The 18,925-nt window shown below is 40.1% G+C and overlaps 1 protein-coding gene across 1 annotated transcript in view; it reads left to right on the top strand.

The window, feature by feature from the left end:
• Positions 1–2,732: 2,732 nt before the first annotated feature.
• The window catches only part of TNFAIP8 (TNF alpha induced protein 8), a 21,956-nt gene continuing 5,763 nt past the window's right edge, over positions 2,733–18,925 (top strand). The window contains exon 1 of the mRNA XM_009634617.2: positions 2,733–3,004. Coding sequence (XP_009632912.2) covers positions 2,974–3,004 — 31 coding nt within the window. The 5' untranslated portion in view covers positions 2,733–2,973. The remainder of the gene's footprint in view (positions 3,005–18,925) is intronic.

The following is an 18,925-nucleotide window of genomic DNA, read 5'->3' as shown; positions in this document are numbered from 1 at the left end:
CCAGAAGGTTTTTCATTTCAGCAGAGAAGGGTGTAGAGGACGGTACTTCACTGCACCCCCTTGTCTGACCCAGCTTGGTGGCTTTTAGACTTTTAGCCACTGAAACTTAAGTATGTAAACCCTTTTTTTTTGCATGTGCCACAGAAAAGATTTAATTTTCCTCCGGGAATTCTGGCTTTCCCTCCAAGACGGTGTCTGTCCAACTTTGTGGTGGGTTTTAAGCCCTTCATTTTAGGAGGTTACTTTTCTTTTCCTTAAGAGAATGTGCCCTATGAAATTTAGCTGTGTTTACTGATTCTATTATTACAGTTTTTGTCATTCTTTGTTTTGTCCTTCCTGCTCCATATCACATGCACAGTTTACGATTAAAGAGGGGGTTTTTTTTAAGCTTCCAGGCTATTTACTCATTGTGGGATCCAGAAATCAGTCTGGATATTTTGATAACTGGCTCTTCCCTGCAGGTGAGGTAGTATCATCCCTCGTCTGGGTTCCAGTGGTGTCCACAGACTCCCTTTAATTTTTACCTGTCTTATTCTTTTACTGGCCTTCTAAGTAAAATTACTGGAGTTCATTGAGTGCAGACTCAAAAGAAGGTGATAGCGTCCTCATGATAGAATGCCATTAGAAGTCGCTGCTTAACCTAAGATCAGAAAATTACCTACCTAAACACTCTTCGGTCTTGTTGGGGTCTCTTCAGCCAACATATGTGCTTTTTAAGAAGCAAAACAACAAAAATGAAACATACACCTCCCCCCCCCGGTTTCTGGAGTCTGAATTGAGACCCTGTATGCAGGAGGAACAGGGATGAGAGAAGAGATGTGATCGTGACTCTGTAGGGAAGAAACAAAACAAAATCGTTGGGTGTTTGTTGTCTGTCCAGAGAGGTCTGAAGCTTCTGAGAGATTTGAGAATTCTTAATTTTCAGAACTTGCTAATGTTTAACCAGCCATGAGGCTTGTTATCTCTCCATGTCTGTCTGCCATCTAAAATAACAAAAGGCATCCATCGGTTGTGTAAATCAGTTCACGCAGTGCTCTTGATACTGGCTTAATTCTGGCTATTACACCTATAAACTCTCCCTTTGATTAAAGGACCCCAAAGGCTATTGCAGTTCATCTTGACTGACACCATGTTTCTTCCTGTTCCTCCTTTATTTCGGGGGAGGGCGGGGCGGGGGGAGTGGGTTGAGTGGTTTCAATCTGCTAAACAGTAATTACCCCAAACCAGTAGTTTTTAATATTTTTTTTTTTAACTTGAAAATGTGGCTTCTTTAGCTAGTCCAGTGCTGTAAATGCTTTTTCTTCTGTGATACTGCTTAGGGTAATACTCGCTTTCAGTGTACTTTGAAGGATGCAACTGCTGTGCTTTGCCACACCCCAGGAGACCATGAGGCCTGTAGAAGAGAGCTAGCTTCTCGAGGAGTGTCCTTAAGAGGCCCATGGAATTGTATGTATTGCAAAATAAAAATTGCCAAGTGTCACCAAGAGACTTCAACGAAAATGAGATCTGTCTGTCTTAGGCATGGGAGAAGTTACCTGGCAAAGGACAGTCCTTAAATCAAATAGGACTCAAAATAGGACAGAAGTTGCTCACATACTGAAGCATTATCTCCCCCCAGTCCTCAAAGCAACTTTACCACAGCTGAAGAATTCAAAATGCCCTTCCTGCCTCTGCACCTTTTACTTAGAAGACCATCCTACCTACTTACAGTCTTCCCATAATGTTTAATGAATACGGCTGAATCTTACAATCTGAAATGTGTAATTTTTATTTTTCCTATGTGCCCCAATTTTGTGCAGCTGCCAGTTTTGGCGCTTTCTGACTTCATCTTGAAATATACTTACTTCTACTTGACTCCAGTAACACGCTGGCTAACTGTTAATAGCCTTAGCTCCACCAAGACCCTGACACCCCTTCAGGCACGCGCATTTAACCCTGTGAGGGGGAGGTAGATGGGAATTTGGTTGCATGTCAGAGCTGGCAGCACCGTCAGGACTTCTCCTGAGAGATCACGCCTCTCCTTTTGTCTGAGCAGTCACGTTTCCACTGAGGTTCTGTCCTGTTCGCTGTGCTAAAAATATATGAAATGAGTAAGTAGGAAAAGATGGTTCCTTTTGACGGTGATTTTACTGGAGGCTGTGCCAACTGGAAAACAGGCTTCCAAGTAATTCCCCCTGGTTTTGCTCTGAAGGCGAGTATGATGCATGGCAAGTTGGGGGGGTGGCTACAAAAGCCCCCTGTTCCCTTGTCAGTACCACAAAGAAATAAATTTTTTCAAGAAGAAAAGGTGAATTGCTCCTTTCAGGGCAGACCGCATCATGCATTGACCATGAGCAAAAGAAAACATAATTATTTAGCTTAAACTACCTGAAAGAAAACTGCTGCTTCTCATCCTTTAAGCATGTATTTAGTCATCCTGTATTAATAAATGTAATTACAGAGGCTACAGAACTAATTCCAGGTAGTAACCAGTGTTGAAAAGTACAATTTAGGCTTAAAAAATAATTGATTTAAATTAGATTTTCCTGCAAGTTAAGAGAGCCCCAATCTGATTGTCAGCTACCGCAATCAGACACTGCTCCACACTCAGGGCTTTTTTGGTCTTCCCTGCTTGCTTTCTCATACCACGTTGGCAAGCTGCAACAAGTGAAACTCCACCCTTCCTACAGACTGGGGAGAATAAAATGCATAAACGGCGACTGCTGGCGAGTAAAATGAGGGTTTCTGTGAAGGTGCTCGTTTTCCAGACAGTTGCTGGTGTGCAGCTGAGAAAGAGGCGGGATCCGTTTTAAGTAGCTTAGTTGTGATTTGCTGAATTCATAGACTTTTCCCCTGAAAATCCCAACCCTCTTTTTTTTTTTTCTTTTTTCTTTCTGGGTTTTTTTTGTTTTTTTTTTTGAGAAGTTGACTTGCGGCTGCTTCTCAGTGCGCACGTCAGCTGTAATCTGGTCCCCAGTGCCTTGAGCTGACACCATGAGTTCGGAGGCTGATGAACCCAAGGAAGGTACGTTTTTTACCTATTTTTGCAGGAGAGGAAGTGTGCACGCTCATGTCGCCAGCACCACTTTCGTGAGCACGGAGGAGAGTTTCTGCTCGCTTTAGCTTTCGGGTATTCAAAGGGGAGGGGAAAATGCCTTGGCAAAACCATCCAAAGTCCTGCCGATTTCGCTGGATATGAAGTGACCCAAGAGTCGGCACCCAGGGGTATCTGTCTGTCTGGGCAGCGGTAATTTACTCGCATGTGAAATACTGATAAGTGGAAGGAACGGTGTTTCAAAACACTGGTAGTAGAATATCGAAAGAGGAAGATTTGGAAGCACTGTATTTTTCAGCAAAAGAGGAAGTTGCATGGGGGAGAAGTGAAAGGTCATTATTTTGGGAATGAGCTTGATGCTGCTTACTTCCCTGTCCGAATGAGTGTGCCTGCATGTGTGTGTGTGCACGTGTGTGCATGTGTGAAAGCGCAGAGGAGCCTGCCAAAGCTACAGGGTTTCATTTACTGCTTCTGGAGTGGAACGTGTGGAGGAGCTGGACATGCTCCAACAAAAATACAATTATTCACTAGTGTTGATTGGGAGGGGGTGCAAGCCAGAGTAGGATAGTAGGGAGCAAGCGGGGGAGGAGGAGGGCAATTTCCTGAAAGTGCCTATATACAAAAGAGCATTTATACAGAAGAGGGAACAGGGCAGTAGCGGGGTTATGCACTGGATTTCTTAGAACAGAATTATGTTTCATGGTTATGAATAGTCCTTAGGGAGACTCAAACTTAACAGAGATCCAGAAAAATAATTTTAAAAGCATAGTAGATAAGCAAGCAGTAAGGCAACCTAAGCATTTTGATTTGGTGAAAACAAATTTTTAGCATATTTCAGATGGCTTTTCCCTCGCGCTCTGTACAATTTCCCCCATTTGAAGAATAACATTACCAGCGACCTCTATCTCCTTACTTGAATAAAACAGTATTTTGTTGATTCACAGAAATGTCGGCTTGAACTAAATCAAATTTAATGCTAGTAATGCTGATAGAACCTGGTTAGTAATGAAGTACGATAACATATGTTTTAATAAGAATTACAGCTATGTTCTTTGCTTTTTCTTGTTTCGTCTTGTCAAATGAACAGATGAACCAAAAGGCAGCTTTGCTTTTTTTTTTTTTCCCAAGAAGATTCTGTAGGAAAGATTTATTGAAAAGCAGAACTGAAAAAAATACTTCTCTAGAGAAACAATTTGAAAAAGAGAATATGTGAATAATAATATGGCAATACGAGCATTCTCCCTCAGTTTTACAGTCATAGCATGAATGATCCTCTGGTTTACATACAGGAAGGTCCGGACAATTTTACCAAGTTGGCTATATCTAAAATGTAAATTTTCATGTTTAACGAAACTTCTTACCTTCTTAGATGACTCAGATTCTTAAAATCCTCTGAAAATATTTTTGCCTTCCTGTGCATTTCTTTTGAAACAATTTGACATGCTAGGATCTTGACGCTGAAAAAAGCATTTGGAGCAGGTGGCTGAGACAGGAAAGAAAGGGTAGCTTTTTGGTTAGTTATTTTTAGCTGGGAAAATATTTGGGTTTTGCTGTCCTGTGATTTTAATAGGTTGGAATGGAAAATAAAAACAGTAGCTGTTGTGGGAAGATGAGGTACAGATATCACTGAGAAGGTTTTTCAGTCAGTCTGTAAATGTATTCCTGGTAATATAGTCCCATCTGTAAAGGACTAATTTAGAAGATGGATGAGAAAAGGGGGTTCAGCGTGTACGTGAATAAAGACCAAGATTAACAGGTGAGTATGTGGAATTGCAGCTTTTACACTACTTTGCCTAGGCTGATTGAACATGGTATGAAAAGTCACTGATCAAAATACTGAAAAATACAGTCAAATACCAGGGGGGTTGTAGTGGTCTGCATTTGTATGTGGCATAAACTAGGCATTCAGAGTCTTGCAGCTAACTGGCTCGGTTTCATCAAGAAACTGCTTTTTGCATAAAGAAAATTGATGCTTCACAACTTCAACTGGAATGTGGGGCTTACGCTTTTGACACTGAGGATGTATAATCTTTTAAGGGTTCATCAAAGGGGGGGTGGTTGATTTTTCCTTTAGGTGCAAAACTGAACATCACCCCGTGACTTACCCCCAAATTATGAGGCCCAGACAGGTAATTAACTAGGTATAACCGTCTGTGACTGATTATGGAAGGTGTTGAGGGTACATTTGGACAATTATAAAATAGTTACTTTACCAGATTCTGTACATTTCAAGGCCAAAGCTAGCGATGAAAGAATAGTGGTTAACCTGCTACGTGCTAAAAAGTGAGAGGAGGAGAAAGCCACCGGAAAAATGTTTGTAAGCAAAGGCAGAACTTTTCTATTTTCCATCAAGCAAACATGCCCAGGTGGCCAGGGAAGCATCACTGGCCAGGAGCAAGTGAAGGGATATACAAGGAGCTCTGAAATTCAGTTGTAGCTTCCAGGTGTAACTCTTGGACCTCGTGTTGGAAAGTGAGCCTGGAGGAAAAGGAGGGTTGAAGGCACAGGAATAGCATCAAATATGTATTTTTATGTTCTGACAGTGATCTGATGCTGAAATGAGCAGTACTTCACTTCCAGCTACTTTATACATGTGAATCACAGTATTTGGAGAGCACTGGGATATCTATAAAAGTGGATTTAATGCGTTAATATGGATTATTTTTTAAAACCTGTGTAACAAGATCGAAGACCATAGGTTTTACTACTGTATAAATGAACTATACCCATTGTTGCAGTGAAACCCAAAATCAAGGTCAATTTTGAATGCCTAACTCCTGAAGATTTTCTTTTTTATAATTAATTGAATAAAGATAAAGTCTTTGACCTCAAGTAAACTCTTATTTTTTTAGCAGGAACTAGGAGTAAGAAGGCATTGCTACAAGACAATCTCTACTTCTCTGTATTTTTTAGTAATTGCTGGATATGGGATATGCAGCAGCATATCTGGGCTTTTCAGCCTCTGCCTTTGATCTCTGCATGGTCCGTATTAGAATGGTAACATGAAACAGTTGGGGTTTTTTTTCCCCCGTCATGCTGCTTAGTAACATTAGAACAATCTTTGTATTCGTCTGTATACCACAGTGCTGTGGTAAATATGTGTGTGTGTGTGTGTGTGTTTCTTGGTGTGTGTATGGCATCAATCTGTATTGCATTTACAGATTCCAACAACTGTCATGATATAAATAACCCTGGCCCATTTTCTTCTAGTTACTTTTGCCCTGGATGAAACAAAGAGCATGGTAAAGTCAAGAAAAAGTCCATAGCATTTAACTGCACAGCATAATTTCAGTCTGGTGTTGCACGGTGGCATGTCATGTGCTAAGGAAGGTAACAAGTGGTTTCAGGCTGTTATTTGACTTAATTTCTGATCTGAAGGAAATGTTCTTAATGTTGTCATATTAAAAAAAAAAGTCTCATGAATATATCTTTTTAAATACATGCCAATACCGGTTAAAATTATTGTGGTGTTAATGAATTCCTTACATGGTATTTCTTTAATAGAAGAAAATAGTAATTCATGTAAAGCTTCAGTAAATTTCAGCTTTGCCCTACAGGTTTTATGTTGTACATTTAGAAAACAACAGGAGATAAATCTAATGTCTCAAAGGAAAAGAAAAATGATAACAGATATCAGAGTGGATGTAATACATAGCCTGTGAAACGATGGATATTGCATTACAAACTCAGAAGTAGTGAAAGCCTGCACTGCACCTTTATCATGCTTGAAGTACCGCATTTCATGGGAGAGAGATATCTCTGCATTCCTACAAGTGCTCAGAGCTTTTTTAGACACAATTAGCATTTTTTAATCCAAATGAGATTACTAAGGAATGAGCTCACCTGTTTTGTTCCTTTTAGAGCTCAGAACAGAGACACAGGGGTTATAGAATCACAGAGCACTCACTGTTTTGAGAAGTCAGCACTCCCTCCTATAAGTTGTCATGCATTTGCTTTGACATTTTACAGTCACCTCTCATTGTGTCAAAGTTTTCCAGGGGAGAATCATGTTCAGTTAGATAACAAATTGCTCTTGTGCTCCTACAGGCCACTTATTCCATCCAAAACATTGATGGGAGCCTGTAATGTATGATTCTGCATCCCACTATCTCCAAAACCAGCATTTGTTAGAACCTTTTAGGCTTTTATGACAGTGAGCAGGGAGATCTGAACTGTGCAAGTAGAGCGTTACGCATTCATAAATGCAACATGTACCAGGTGATGACAGTCCCATTTCATGTTAACTTTTGAAGTTACTGACTGAGAGCTGGGTGTTGGTCTCTTTTCCCAAGCAACAAGTGATAGGACAAGAGGAAACAGCCTCAAGTTGCACCAGGGGAGGTTTAGATTGGATATTAGGAGAAATTTCTTCACTGGAAGGGTTGTCAGGCACTGGAACAAGCTGCCCCATGAAGTGCTTGAGTCCCCATCCCTGGAGGTATTGAATAACTCTGTAGATGTGTTGCTTAGGGACATGGTTTAGTGTTAGGTTAACGGTTGGACTTGATAGGATCTTAAAGGTCTTTTCCAACTGAAAAGATTCTATAATTAGAATAAACTGCATGAAAACCGTAAGATTAAACAGAAATGTCTTAGCATCCACTTTTGGACCCAAATCTGAATGGTTTTGTGTGAATTGCGGTAGTTTTGACAGCTGCCAAAGTTAGAGATTGTCCCCTTTTGTGGAACTCATTTTTCCCTGTGAGGCCACAGGGAAGCAACAATTCGTACTTACCCCCACATATTAGACCCACTTTTTGCTCTCACCCCAAAGACTACAAACTGGGCTTCTTTTGTTTCACCAATGGTTCACCTACCCTCCCTTGTCAAACAACAATCTCCATAAAGCATTAAGGCCAGTGAAATGAGCCTTTTTTTGAGAGTAGTCTGAAAAGTTCAGTTCTGGAGCAGAAAGAATCATCTGGCCCTGATGGATGTGTCGGAGATCTAGGTTAGTGAATTTGAGGATTTGTATATTCCACAGACAACTTGCCTACTGCTGAGGAAGAGAATGAAAAGATTACTGGGACCGCACATATCATGTACACAACTCTATAAATCAGAGCAATGCTTAACAATTTGGTGTTTCATGTAATCCCTTCTACAGATTATTAGAATTCAAGATTAATAGAACAAGCTAGAGGCAAAATACATCATTTTAGTACAGGAAAGAATCAAAAAAGGAAGTAAGCTCATGAGAAATTAGAAAGGAAGACTTATTACTAACCAGACACTGTAATACTGTATTACATCTGCATGGGGAAAGCATTGCCATAATTGCAAATAATGGGGGTGGAAGGAAAAGCAAGAAGCTAACACCTTATATGAAGAAGGAACAATGGGTAATTTGGAGGAAATAAGACCACAGTACACAGGCAAGTCAGAACTGCTAGATTTTTTTCATGTAGTTTGGAGGATCGTGTATTAATGAAGGAAGACAGAGGAAACGGATAAAGGGCTTTGAGGACAGGAACACAACTGCTGTGTTTTGCAGTACAGCTGCTGCAGCTCCATCTAGATGTGGGCTTTTGAATCTTTCGGTAAGAGCACTGACTTGAGCCTATTAAACTGTAAGACTCTGGAAGCAGCTCTCCTCAAAAACTGAAAGAATGGTTGGTTTTATTTTCCTGGCCAAATCGGGGTAACCTTTAAGACAACCTATCTGTGAATGTATTAGGTGGCCACTCTTGCTGCTTCTTCTATAGGCTCAGAATTGAATGGGTTGAACTGGCATTTTTTGTTGTACACCACATTTGGAAGCCCACATGGAGTAGTTGTCTTCTGCAGAACACTTCACGCCCCACATGTTGAACAATGTCTCCCTTGTGCAGTTGGAGCAGATGAGGAAGCTAGGTGCTAATTTGAGCAGAGGCCACGGGATAAGCACTAGCTGCAGCTGGTAGGTTACTTCAGAGAATCACTGAAACTCTTTTAACAGGTTAATCATTTAACTGCAATTGTTGGGTTGAATACTAGACTGCTTTGAGAAAGTTCCATTAATATAACTATACTTATTCAATCAAATGTTATAAATCCATAGCGAACTGCAGACTCACAGGTTTAATTTCAAGACACAGTCCCTTGAGCTATCTGGTCAATAGAGAGAAGCATAGATTAACTAAGGCTGCAGGGAACTTCTGGAGGTCATTGGGCACAACCTTCCACTCCAGACAGAGCAAGCGTTGAAGTTGGATCCAAATCCAAAGTTGGATGAGGTTGCCTAGGCTTTTTCCAGTTGAGTTGATAGTGTCTTTCAAGAGTGGTAATCATCCCACAACTTCGCTAGCAACATATTCCAGTATTTGACCACCCTTACTGCGAAGGTGGTCATTCCTAATGAGAATTGCCCTTGCTGCTGCTTGTGTCTGTTGCCCCTTGCTCTTTTGCTGTGTATCCTCAAAAAGAGCATGGCTCTGTCTTCTCTGTAACTCTTCATTAGCAAGTTAGATATATTGGTTAGTTCCACTACTAGTCTTCAGGGTGAACAAACCTAGTGCTCTCAGCCCATCCTCTGTGTTGTGTGCTGCAGGTCCCTAACCATCTTGGTGGCTGTCTGCTGGACTTGCTTCAGTTTGTCAGCTCCTTTTTTGGGGAGATACTGGGGAGCCCAAATCTGAATACAATACTCCACATACGGGAGGATAGTACTTTGTTTTCAAATTCTTCCAGTCTTTTCCACCTTACAGAATCGATTGTTGTACTGAGGACTTAGTTTCTCCTTATTCCTTCCATTTATCTGTTGATGACAGCATTTGCTATAAGTTATACTACTTCTTAGACCCTTGGGTTATTTTCTTTGAGGAGTTTGCAAACTGTGCACTGTCATAAATGAGACAGAGGTTAGAGATCAGAGAGCAAAAGTCAGTATATCTCTGGAGAATCGAGAAGTATCTGGGTAAGGGAAGGGCTTTGCACCTACATTCAGAAAGGCTGTATTCTTTATCAGTAATATTTGCAAGTACAGCACCAGGCTAAATGAATGGCTTCTAAGAATAATGAGTATTTTGTAGTACATGTGCCAGGGATAATGTAAGGAAAATGTAACACTCAAATACTAATTGTAATCTGTAACTGTTATTTGAAAGCACACAACATTCCTTCCACCAGTAACAATTTATCATTTGGTCAAATCTTCTGTTAAAGGTGACAGTTTCATAAGGTTCCTAAATACTGCTTTTTGAGAAGCAAATTGTTTTTCCTCTCTCCTCTCTCTTCAGACATTGAGAGTCTTATAAACAAATTGGGTAATAAATAAAGCAAATGAAAACTATATTGCAGGTATTATTTCAACCTTCTGGACTAATTTTTTTATTACAATTAGATTACAAAATATGGTAAGAGGAGAACATTTCATAAAGGGGTATGAAAGAGCTGCTGATTTTTATGCTACTTTATGAAACAACTTCCGTTTTTCTTTTTCCATACATCACACTCAATAGAAGAAGTAGCAGGCTAAAAATAGTTTCATCTATTTCATAATGGCTTTAAATCCAAAATTACTTTTTTTTTCATTTTTAAGGATTAATTTTGCCGTAGATCCAGTAGTATCCAGTAGTAGTACTGTTAGTAGTAACAGTTGCTGTTTATGACTTTGTGAGAAATTTGAGTGCTTAAACTGACTGTTTCTGCGTTAATAAATAGTACCAACCTGAAAGTTAGTCTTACGCCTAGTGATATTAACGTTTTTGTTGTAATTCAGGAAATCTGGAAGTTAGGGGGTTTTATGTTTCCTCTGTCTGCTTCAGTATATTTGCCAAGTTATTTGTGTTTTTTAATGGTAGGTGTACATTTTTTCTTTTGTGGACACATCTCCATCATGACTGCTGAACAGGATACACTGTGGGGTTAGCAATGCAAATGCAACTGCAGCAGCTTGGTTCATTTAACCATAACATCAGCAAAAGCACAGGCCTTAAATCTGCTGTCAGTTGGGCAGTCTTGTTTTGAGCAAGGAGGAGAAGAACTGGGAAGTCTGTGCTTTGAGAGTTTCATTCTGCATTCATCCTTTTGGGATTTTTCTCATAAATTTTGTTCTTCTTCATAAGATTCCCTGGCCGGGTTGGTGTGTGGCTTGACTCAGTTTCATCACTTGATTCCCTGTCACAGTTCTGTTTTGTGGTTCATTTCTAGTGCTTGGCTGGCAATGAGAAGTGGAGAGCCCGCACCTCTGCGTGGCATGGCAGATTCATTCTGGGGAACTTGGGATCCAAAATCTTCACCACAGATCTATTTCAGCAGAAAGAAGCAATGTAGAGGACTGAATAAACACCGTATCAACTAATTTATTTTTCCCTACCTTTTGCTGAATTCAGTATCAATACATGTAATTATACAGATTACTAATGGAAGATCAAAGGGTCTGTTTTGCATAGCAATAGGGGAAACCTACATTTCAGCTTGACATACAATATACAAATGTTGGGGTGTCTACAGAGAGTCCTGTTCCTGCTGGCAGTTTACAGTAATGAGAATAAATTCAGTAAAGTGGGAGTTAGCATTTAATTTCTTTGAGAGCGTTCATACTTGAAAGCTTTGTAATTTGAAATCCAGGGACATAATCTGAGATGTATTTTACGTGTCTGCGAAGTCGGTACTGGCAGGTTTCTCTAAGGCCTTCAGAGGTCCACTGAAATCATAGGTCAGCTGTAAGAACGTGATACCCTCAAGTCTTGATCCCAAAATGTTTACATTTCACTTTATACAGGAGTTAATGAAGCACTGAATCAGTGCATGCACAGACAAGCTTCCACTTAATTAACTTCATCGAGGTGTGTAGGAAACTTTGACTGAAAAATGCAGAAATTCCATTCTTCTAGAACTTAAAGCTTTCATGAGACCTGTTTTCTCTTTTACTGCATCTGCTTTACCAAACTATTCTACAAGGATATTTTTATTTATAGAAAGAAGAAAATTTTGGTTTAATATTAGCAAAAGCAATATGCGAATATTTCAGCTACTGATTCCAAGGGCTATTTTTTCCTACTTGCAAAAGAGAAAATGAATGAATGTTTTTGTCATTTAAAATCATTCATATTAAAAACATTCAATGAGATATAGTGACTTAGACTTTACTTCAGAAACTAATAAAGAACTTGAAACAGTGAATCATGAATTTGAGCAGCTGTGAACAGAAGCATCCCTTCAGGATGGGGTAAGAATAAAGTTCAGCTCTGGCATCTACATCTGTGATAAGATGTCTTCACCAAGCTCACAAGCCTTGTCCTCAATGCTGGAAATTAAGAGATTCAGAAATCTGTGATACCAGATATCACTGGCCTTGGATGTATGTTTAAACTAGCCCTTCTTTGAACAAACTATTGGTATTACAATCAATTGAAAGAGATGTAAATTATGGTGGATTTAGATGTCGATCAGTTTGTCGTGGCTTATTAGGTAATGCCATGCAGTATGGGAGGAGGGGGTAGCAGTACCACCGTGAGGCAAAGAGAAACTGTTGACATTTTTATTTCAGTACAAAAATGTAATATAAATAATCTGAAATTTAGATTGATGGTGTTTGTTTTCACCACTTGAGGCCTTTCCTTCTCCAGGTTAAAATTCGCATTCCCTTCTTCTTACTTTTTGGGTAATAATCCTGAACATCTCAAGCTTCCTGGTGGTGGATATCCCTTCATATCTGATCAGTGCTGTTCATCACCTACTTAAAAATACCACTTGATGCCAGTGCAAAGTAAAGAAGCTGGACATTTAAATTCTACAGTAGTCAACAGCTGTAAAAAGCAGTGCACTCAAATGTCCTATGCCTTGCCCCAAGGAGTGAACTACAAAATAGATGCAGGTTTTATAGAATCACAGAACAGTTGAGGCTGAAAGGGACCTCTGGAGACTGTCTAGTTTTAGGCCATAAATATATCTGCAGCATTTAAAAATAAATAGGATTGCTAGTACTTTGAAGTTCTGCAACCAAATAATGCTGCTTCCTGACATAAAAAAAATGATGGTGTCACACACATGGTGTTTAACCATAGGATTTAATTTTACAGAAGAAAAAGTTGCTAACAGTATTAAAGACTATTTTTTCTCTTGTGCTTTATATTTTAGGATTTAGTGACATTAATGAAAGCTAAACCAGACTCTTTAAGATACATGGGGAAATGGACCTGGGTTTTGACAGTCTTAATTTATGCTTGAGAGTTTAGGTGCTGTTAAGTCAAAGATTTTAAAGGTGGGGAGTTTTTCGCAGTAAGTGTTATGTATAGAAATACTTTGCATACTTTTTCAGCTGTTTTGAGCATTGGTTTTGAATTAGACATGCCAGGAATAAAGCAAACCAAATGGAAACAAACAGGAGCCAAAGCAGAGCCTCCAAAAGACTCTGCTTTTGGATCTTGGGGAGCCTGTTGTGAACCGGCAGCGAGGGAGTAAGGGCATGAAGGAGAGAAAATACTCTCAGCCGTTGATTTCATGGCTGGAAGTTTGGATTAAAGTTCTAGCAGTTGTACTATCGATACTGAGGGAGCTGGCTGTGGCAACCAAATGTTGGGAGGAAAATTAAAACTGAGGGGTTGGTTTATTTTGTTCCTTGCGGAAGAGGAGAGTAAGGGAAATGCATGTTAGCAGTGGCAATGGAAAAGACCACTATGGCCATCAAGTGTAGTCCTCCATAATCTCAGGTACCATGAATGATTGGTGTGGAAGAGTAGACAAAGCGTATATTCTATGTACAGGCATGCATGTAACACCAGGAAACTTACCCTTTTTGCTATAAAACAGGAAAACAGGTAGCAAAAAATTAAATACTGCAAAAAGAGATGAAAGGTGTTACCAGTGTCCCAGGTGTAAAGAATAGCCAGTATTCAATAAGTAAAATTCTTAGATGGTATATTTTCTTGGTTTTTATAAGCTGCCTTTTAACATTGATATTGAAAGAAGGATGTATTAACCAGACACCTGGGAACTGAGTGCCCTGGGAATTGCTACTGCTTTTTTCTGTATCTGGCCTGTAGCTGTGGCAATCTACAGTGCCTCAGAAGTCTCTTTAGAAAGGAAAAGACAGAAATCAAATGCGGGGGGGGGGGGGTGTGTGTGTGTCATTTAATGTTTCTCAGGGCAACCAGTGGAAGTTGCAAGAGTAATATATATAAACAAAGTGCAAGCTAGCAATCCAGCCTTCTCAGCATTACTCTGAAAGAGACATCCCGAGGGACTCCCGTCCTGTCTGCAAGAAACAGACAGGGTGGTGTACGGATCAACATTGCGACGAACAGGGAACCAGAACTAGAAATACAGGAAAAGCATTGCTAACTACTTTCAAAGCCGTTGTAAGATCACTCGCAAACTTTTCTGTCATTTGAACTCTCTGAAGCCTCTGCTGTGGCTTTCTTTACATGCTGGTCAAAATATATGCCATTTTGGCAGCCAGGTTGCTGCCTTGTCCTTGTAATGAAGTTCCCTGTCCCTCTCATGCCAGATTGCCATCTTGTCTCGACCTTCCAGTTCATTGTATTTTTGCCGCATGTATCGTAAACTTCCTCTTAACTCCCCACCCCGCCCCCATGTCTAATTTAAGTCTCTCCAATGCATTCAAAGTTCCCCAGGGCTGCTGGTCTCAGTGCGTTTCCTTCTGCATTCGAGCCAGAAGCTCTTTTTCTTCTACTCTAGGTCCTGTGCCTACAGCTGGGGGATTTTTTTGTGAGAGGATATTCCTTTTGCGAGGATGGTTTTAAGAGCAGTTAGATACCTCTTTTTGTCCTTTAACTTCTGGTAAACCGTCCAGTTTTAATGGCCAGATTATTTTATTGAAAGTGCCACTTGGGTGAGGGAGCTCAGCACTGTTGCCTTGCTGCAGTTTGGTAGGTGCTTCTAAGGCTGGACAAAAAAAATACAGTATCTGCGTGGCATTTGCCTGATGGGAAGGAATGACCTGAGATACACTTTATTTCCTATGAAAAGATTTGTGCAGTATTACTGTTCAGTGCGGAGGGACACCTGGTCGATGGAGGGGAACTTGATGTAGCACTGAAATGGCCAACAGCTGAAATGTACAGGCTGCGTATTTAATACCACAGCACCTGTTCTTACATTCCAGCAAGGATAACAAATGGTGGAAAAGGAGTGAAATACCAAATTAAGTTCATGACCCTACTCTGTGTGACTGTCATTTTCTCTGTTTAATATCCAACATATTTTAAAATATGCTTCTCTAAGAGCAGTCATCAGAAGTTAATCCGATTCATTTTTTCTTATTAAAGCTGCACTGTTAATTGAAATGCATGCAGAGGCTCTAGGAGAAAGGGCTTTTAAGAAGCCTTTTTAGATTTGTAAATCAGCTACAGTATATGTATCATGTGATGCATGGGGTGGCTGTGGGAAGCACAGGCATGTAAAACCAGAATAACTTGTTGGCACAGACTGCTCTCACGGGACTGCAAAACTGCACATACATTCTTGTTGGAAATAGCATCTTTCTTTGCCACACTACCCAACCTTAACCTCCAGGTACTTTTTTTGGCAATTCTTCTCACCCCCTGATCAAAGAAGTATTTTGTTTTCTGTTTTTTCATGCTTTGGTTTTGGTTTTGCCGCTAGAAAGTGGGTCATATTTTGCTGTTGCTTAAATTTTGGACATTTTAATACACTAAGACTAGAATTAAATAGCAGAATCAGGAAGCATGTAACAATATCATATGTGTTTTGCAAACCTATTGGCAATGACTTCTTCAGCACCTTATTGAGCAAAAAAAAGTGTTCCCAATGGTGCTTGCTAGCTTTTCTTTTATCTTTCCCGTGTTCCTGCTGCTGAATGTATACTCAGTATGAGTATGCAGATTAGATATACTGTATATTTAAAAAAATGCTTGATTAGCCAGATTTTATTCCAAAATTAACTGTTGCTTCAGAGTGATTCGCAGCCTCAGAGCTGACTTCCAAATCCAGTAAGCCTGCTCATGCAATATTTGCTGTGCATTAAGCTTGGCTTCAGATTGGGTATTTTTTTTTTTTTTTTTTAAGTTCTTCCAGTGTGAATGTTAAAATTAGCACACATTGCCTGACTAATTAACATTCTTATAGTATGCTCAGTTGGTAAAGATTATGGAGAGTGAGAATTTGGTACAACTTACTGTACCTATTAAGGGAACTGTAGGCAAAAGTTACTTACCTTCATGAACGAATGCTTTGTATGCATTGAAAATTCTCGTTTAAGCTGTTTTCTAGTTAAAATTGATATTCATATATAAATCTCCCTTTTTAAAAACAAGATGCCAAATAAAATATTTGCTCTTCAAATAAGGACCTTGTGTACCTGAATCAAAAAAGTAGAGACATATGTGGAAGAAATAGGTACTGTATAGGGCCCTTGTTTTTTGGGTTTGGTTTCCCCCCCTCCTTCTGCACTTAGCCGTTTGCCCTCTGGGTTCTCCACTGCCTGATGGTGCTTGCCCAAGCTATCTGCCCTGTTGCAGTCCTTTTCTCAGTAAGCTCTGTGGCTGCCCTGGTCCTTTCTCACCCCTGCCATCAGCCAGCTTAGAAGTTGCGGTCCCAGTGTCTGAAGTTGAAGAGTGAAAGCTGTCAGAGTGCTGTCTGGTCTTGCATGTCTGGTACGAGCTTCAGTTTTCATCAGCTTCTGAAGAGCCAACAAGTGAAGAAACGCTTGCAAATGCAGAGACTGGCCAATATGCTGAAGTGGCTGTCTGGGGACTGGTGCCTTTTTGGAATTATTTCTACATTGCAAGGGCTTTATCTGTGCATTTTAGAAGTTTAAATTTAAACACACCTTTCACCCAGGAAACTTTGAAGCATTTAGATAAGAATCAAAACACTGACTCTTCTGTTTTAAAAAAAAAAACAACCCACACCAAAAAATGTTCTTTGAAACTGTGACTCACTCACTCGGATGGTTATTAAGAAGAAACTATAAATCATGGTGGCAGCTAGAAAAATCAGCTTACCGTATGCGTATCTGAAGAATTCATAGTCTGTGTCCTACCACTCATTTTTAATCTTATCGTCATGTAGTAAGTACAATGTGAAAATTGTTACAGCCCTGGTAAACAGGTTTATGACACTATTTCTGCCTGTTCTGTACTTCAGGACTTGCTTGTTCACTGATGCTTAGCTCTTGCAGTTTATCACCATTGGAGCTTTACCTTACTGAAGTCATGTGTTTATACGTGAAGTCATATATTTATACGCTTCAGTGTATTTGCTTTTTTAATGTTTCTGGCCTTTATCAGACCTGAAAACAAGGGGAGCCCTGTAAAGACCTCTTCAGAAAACAGAAGGCAGAAGAAAAAGTAAAAATCCAGTGATTTTTTTTTTATCCCTTGCTATCTAGGCGATCTCATGATTTTGGAGGTGCATGACTCATGGTCACATACACTTGGAGACCACAGCACTGTCAATCCCGCTTGATTTCAGGTTGCCTCTTCCCTCTAGGGAAAAGATGCTCTCTCACTCCTGAACACACTGACCAAACGTGCAATTCGTACGGCGGTGCGCGGGGCTTTCAGCTGTAGCTCTCGCCCGCAGCCTGTGGAGAGGCAAACACCCCTCCGCACAGGATGCCTGGCAGGAAATCGGTTGCCATACTTCTCAAAGCTATGCGATACACTCTTCTAAACGCTGCCTGAAGCGCTCAGTCGGTGCTGTCTCGTTCCTCCTAATCGAGTGTAAGTATTCTTTGTGCCTTGCCCAAAAAACTCGGCCATTTTTGGACCTTGCGCTCACCACATACTAGTGCTGTGCATAGAATGCCAGTCACTAAGATGAGAACTGGGTCTTGCGCAGCAGCGTTGTTATTAATGGCTTTGCAGCCCCATTTTCTCTCCCACCAGGACTGTTGTATCAACCTACCGAATACTTATGCTAGAAACGCAACTCATGTCAGAAAGCTCAACTGTTGACTTACCTGTGGAATTTAACATGGTTCACTGGAAATTGTTACTGGATGCTTTTTTAAAAAATACTCAGTGACTCACATATTCATTGTCAATGTACAGGAGATTGGAAATGCTCACCTGCAAGTGATGTTGAATCTACCATCAACTGTTATCTTGTGGAAAACACATTCTGCCTTAAGAAGTGAAATCTTCTGATTCAGCTTTGCTTTTTTTTTTTTTTTTTTTTTTTTCTTTCCCAAATAGGTTGGGTTTTTTGGGGTTTTTTTAGTTTGAATAGAGTTGAGAAATACGGTATTTGGCAATAGGCATTTGCCACAGTATGGAGGGAGGTGTACTAGCTTCCATGTCAGGGAAAAGTCAGCATCACAGCCGTAAGTAGTAGCTGCCTTGTACTTTAATACCAGCCTCTTGAGAGCTTACTAACCCACAGTTCTAAATCTTCACTGGAAGCTTATGCTTCCACCACAGTTTTAAGGAAAACGTGTGTAAGGTAAAATATTTTGGGGAAAACATACCCAGAATGCTAGATGTCCAATATTTATTGACTTTAGCACACGAAATACTAATGTTAAACACACATACTGTTGGTTGTGAAAATTAAGAAGCTTCATAATTGATCAGCTCCCAACTTTCAGAGGAGGCAGTCTCCAGCGATGTGTTTGGTCCTCTAAATCATAAATTAGAAGACTTTGCAGATGTCCACGTTATCCCTAAGATCCTGTGAATTTTGAACTAATGGAGGCAGCCTTTCCTCTGAGAGCCTTTCCCCTTGGACTGTTCTCTGTGGAGAGGCGGCTCTACTGAACATAATCATGTTTATTTGTATAGATTCTACAGAAAATGACATCCCATTGATTTCAAAGGGGTATTTTTTGATGAAACACTTCTAAAAAGTGAAGTGTAAAAGTGCATGGGAGAGAAATAGGAGCTACGAGGAGCAGTCATGAGTCAGAACTATCTGCGAGATGTTTAAAATTAGTGGGATTACCTGCCCAAATTCTGGGTCTACCGCAGGCCACCAGAGAGATTA

This window comes from Egretta garzetta, unplaced genomic scaffold (genome assembly GCF_000687185.1).
Source record: "Egretta garzetta isolate BGI_Z169 unplaced genomic scaffold, ASM68718v1 scaffold272, whole genome shotgun sequence".
Classification (NCBI taxonomy): Eukaryota; Metazoa; Chordata; class Aves; order Pelecaniformes; family Ardeidae; genus Egretta; species Egretta garzetta.
This window is presented reverse-complemented; position numbering and strand designations above follow the sequence as displayed.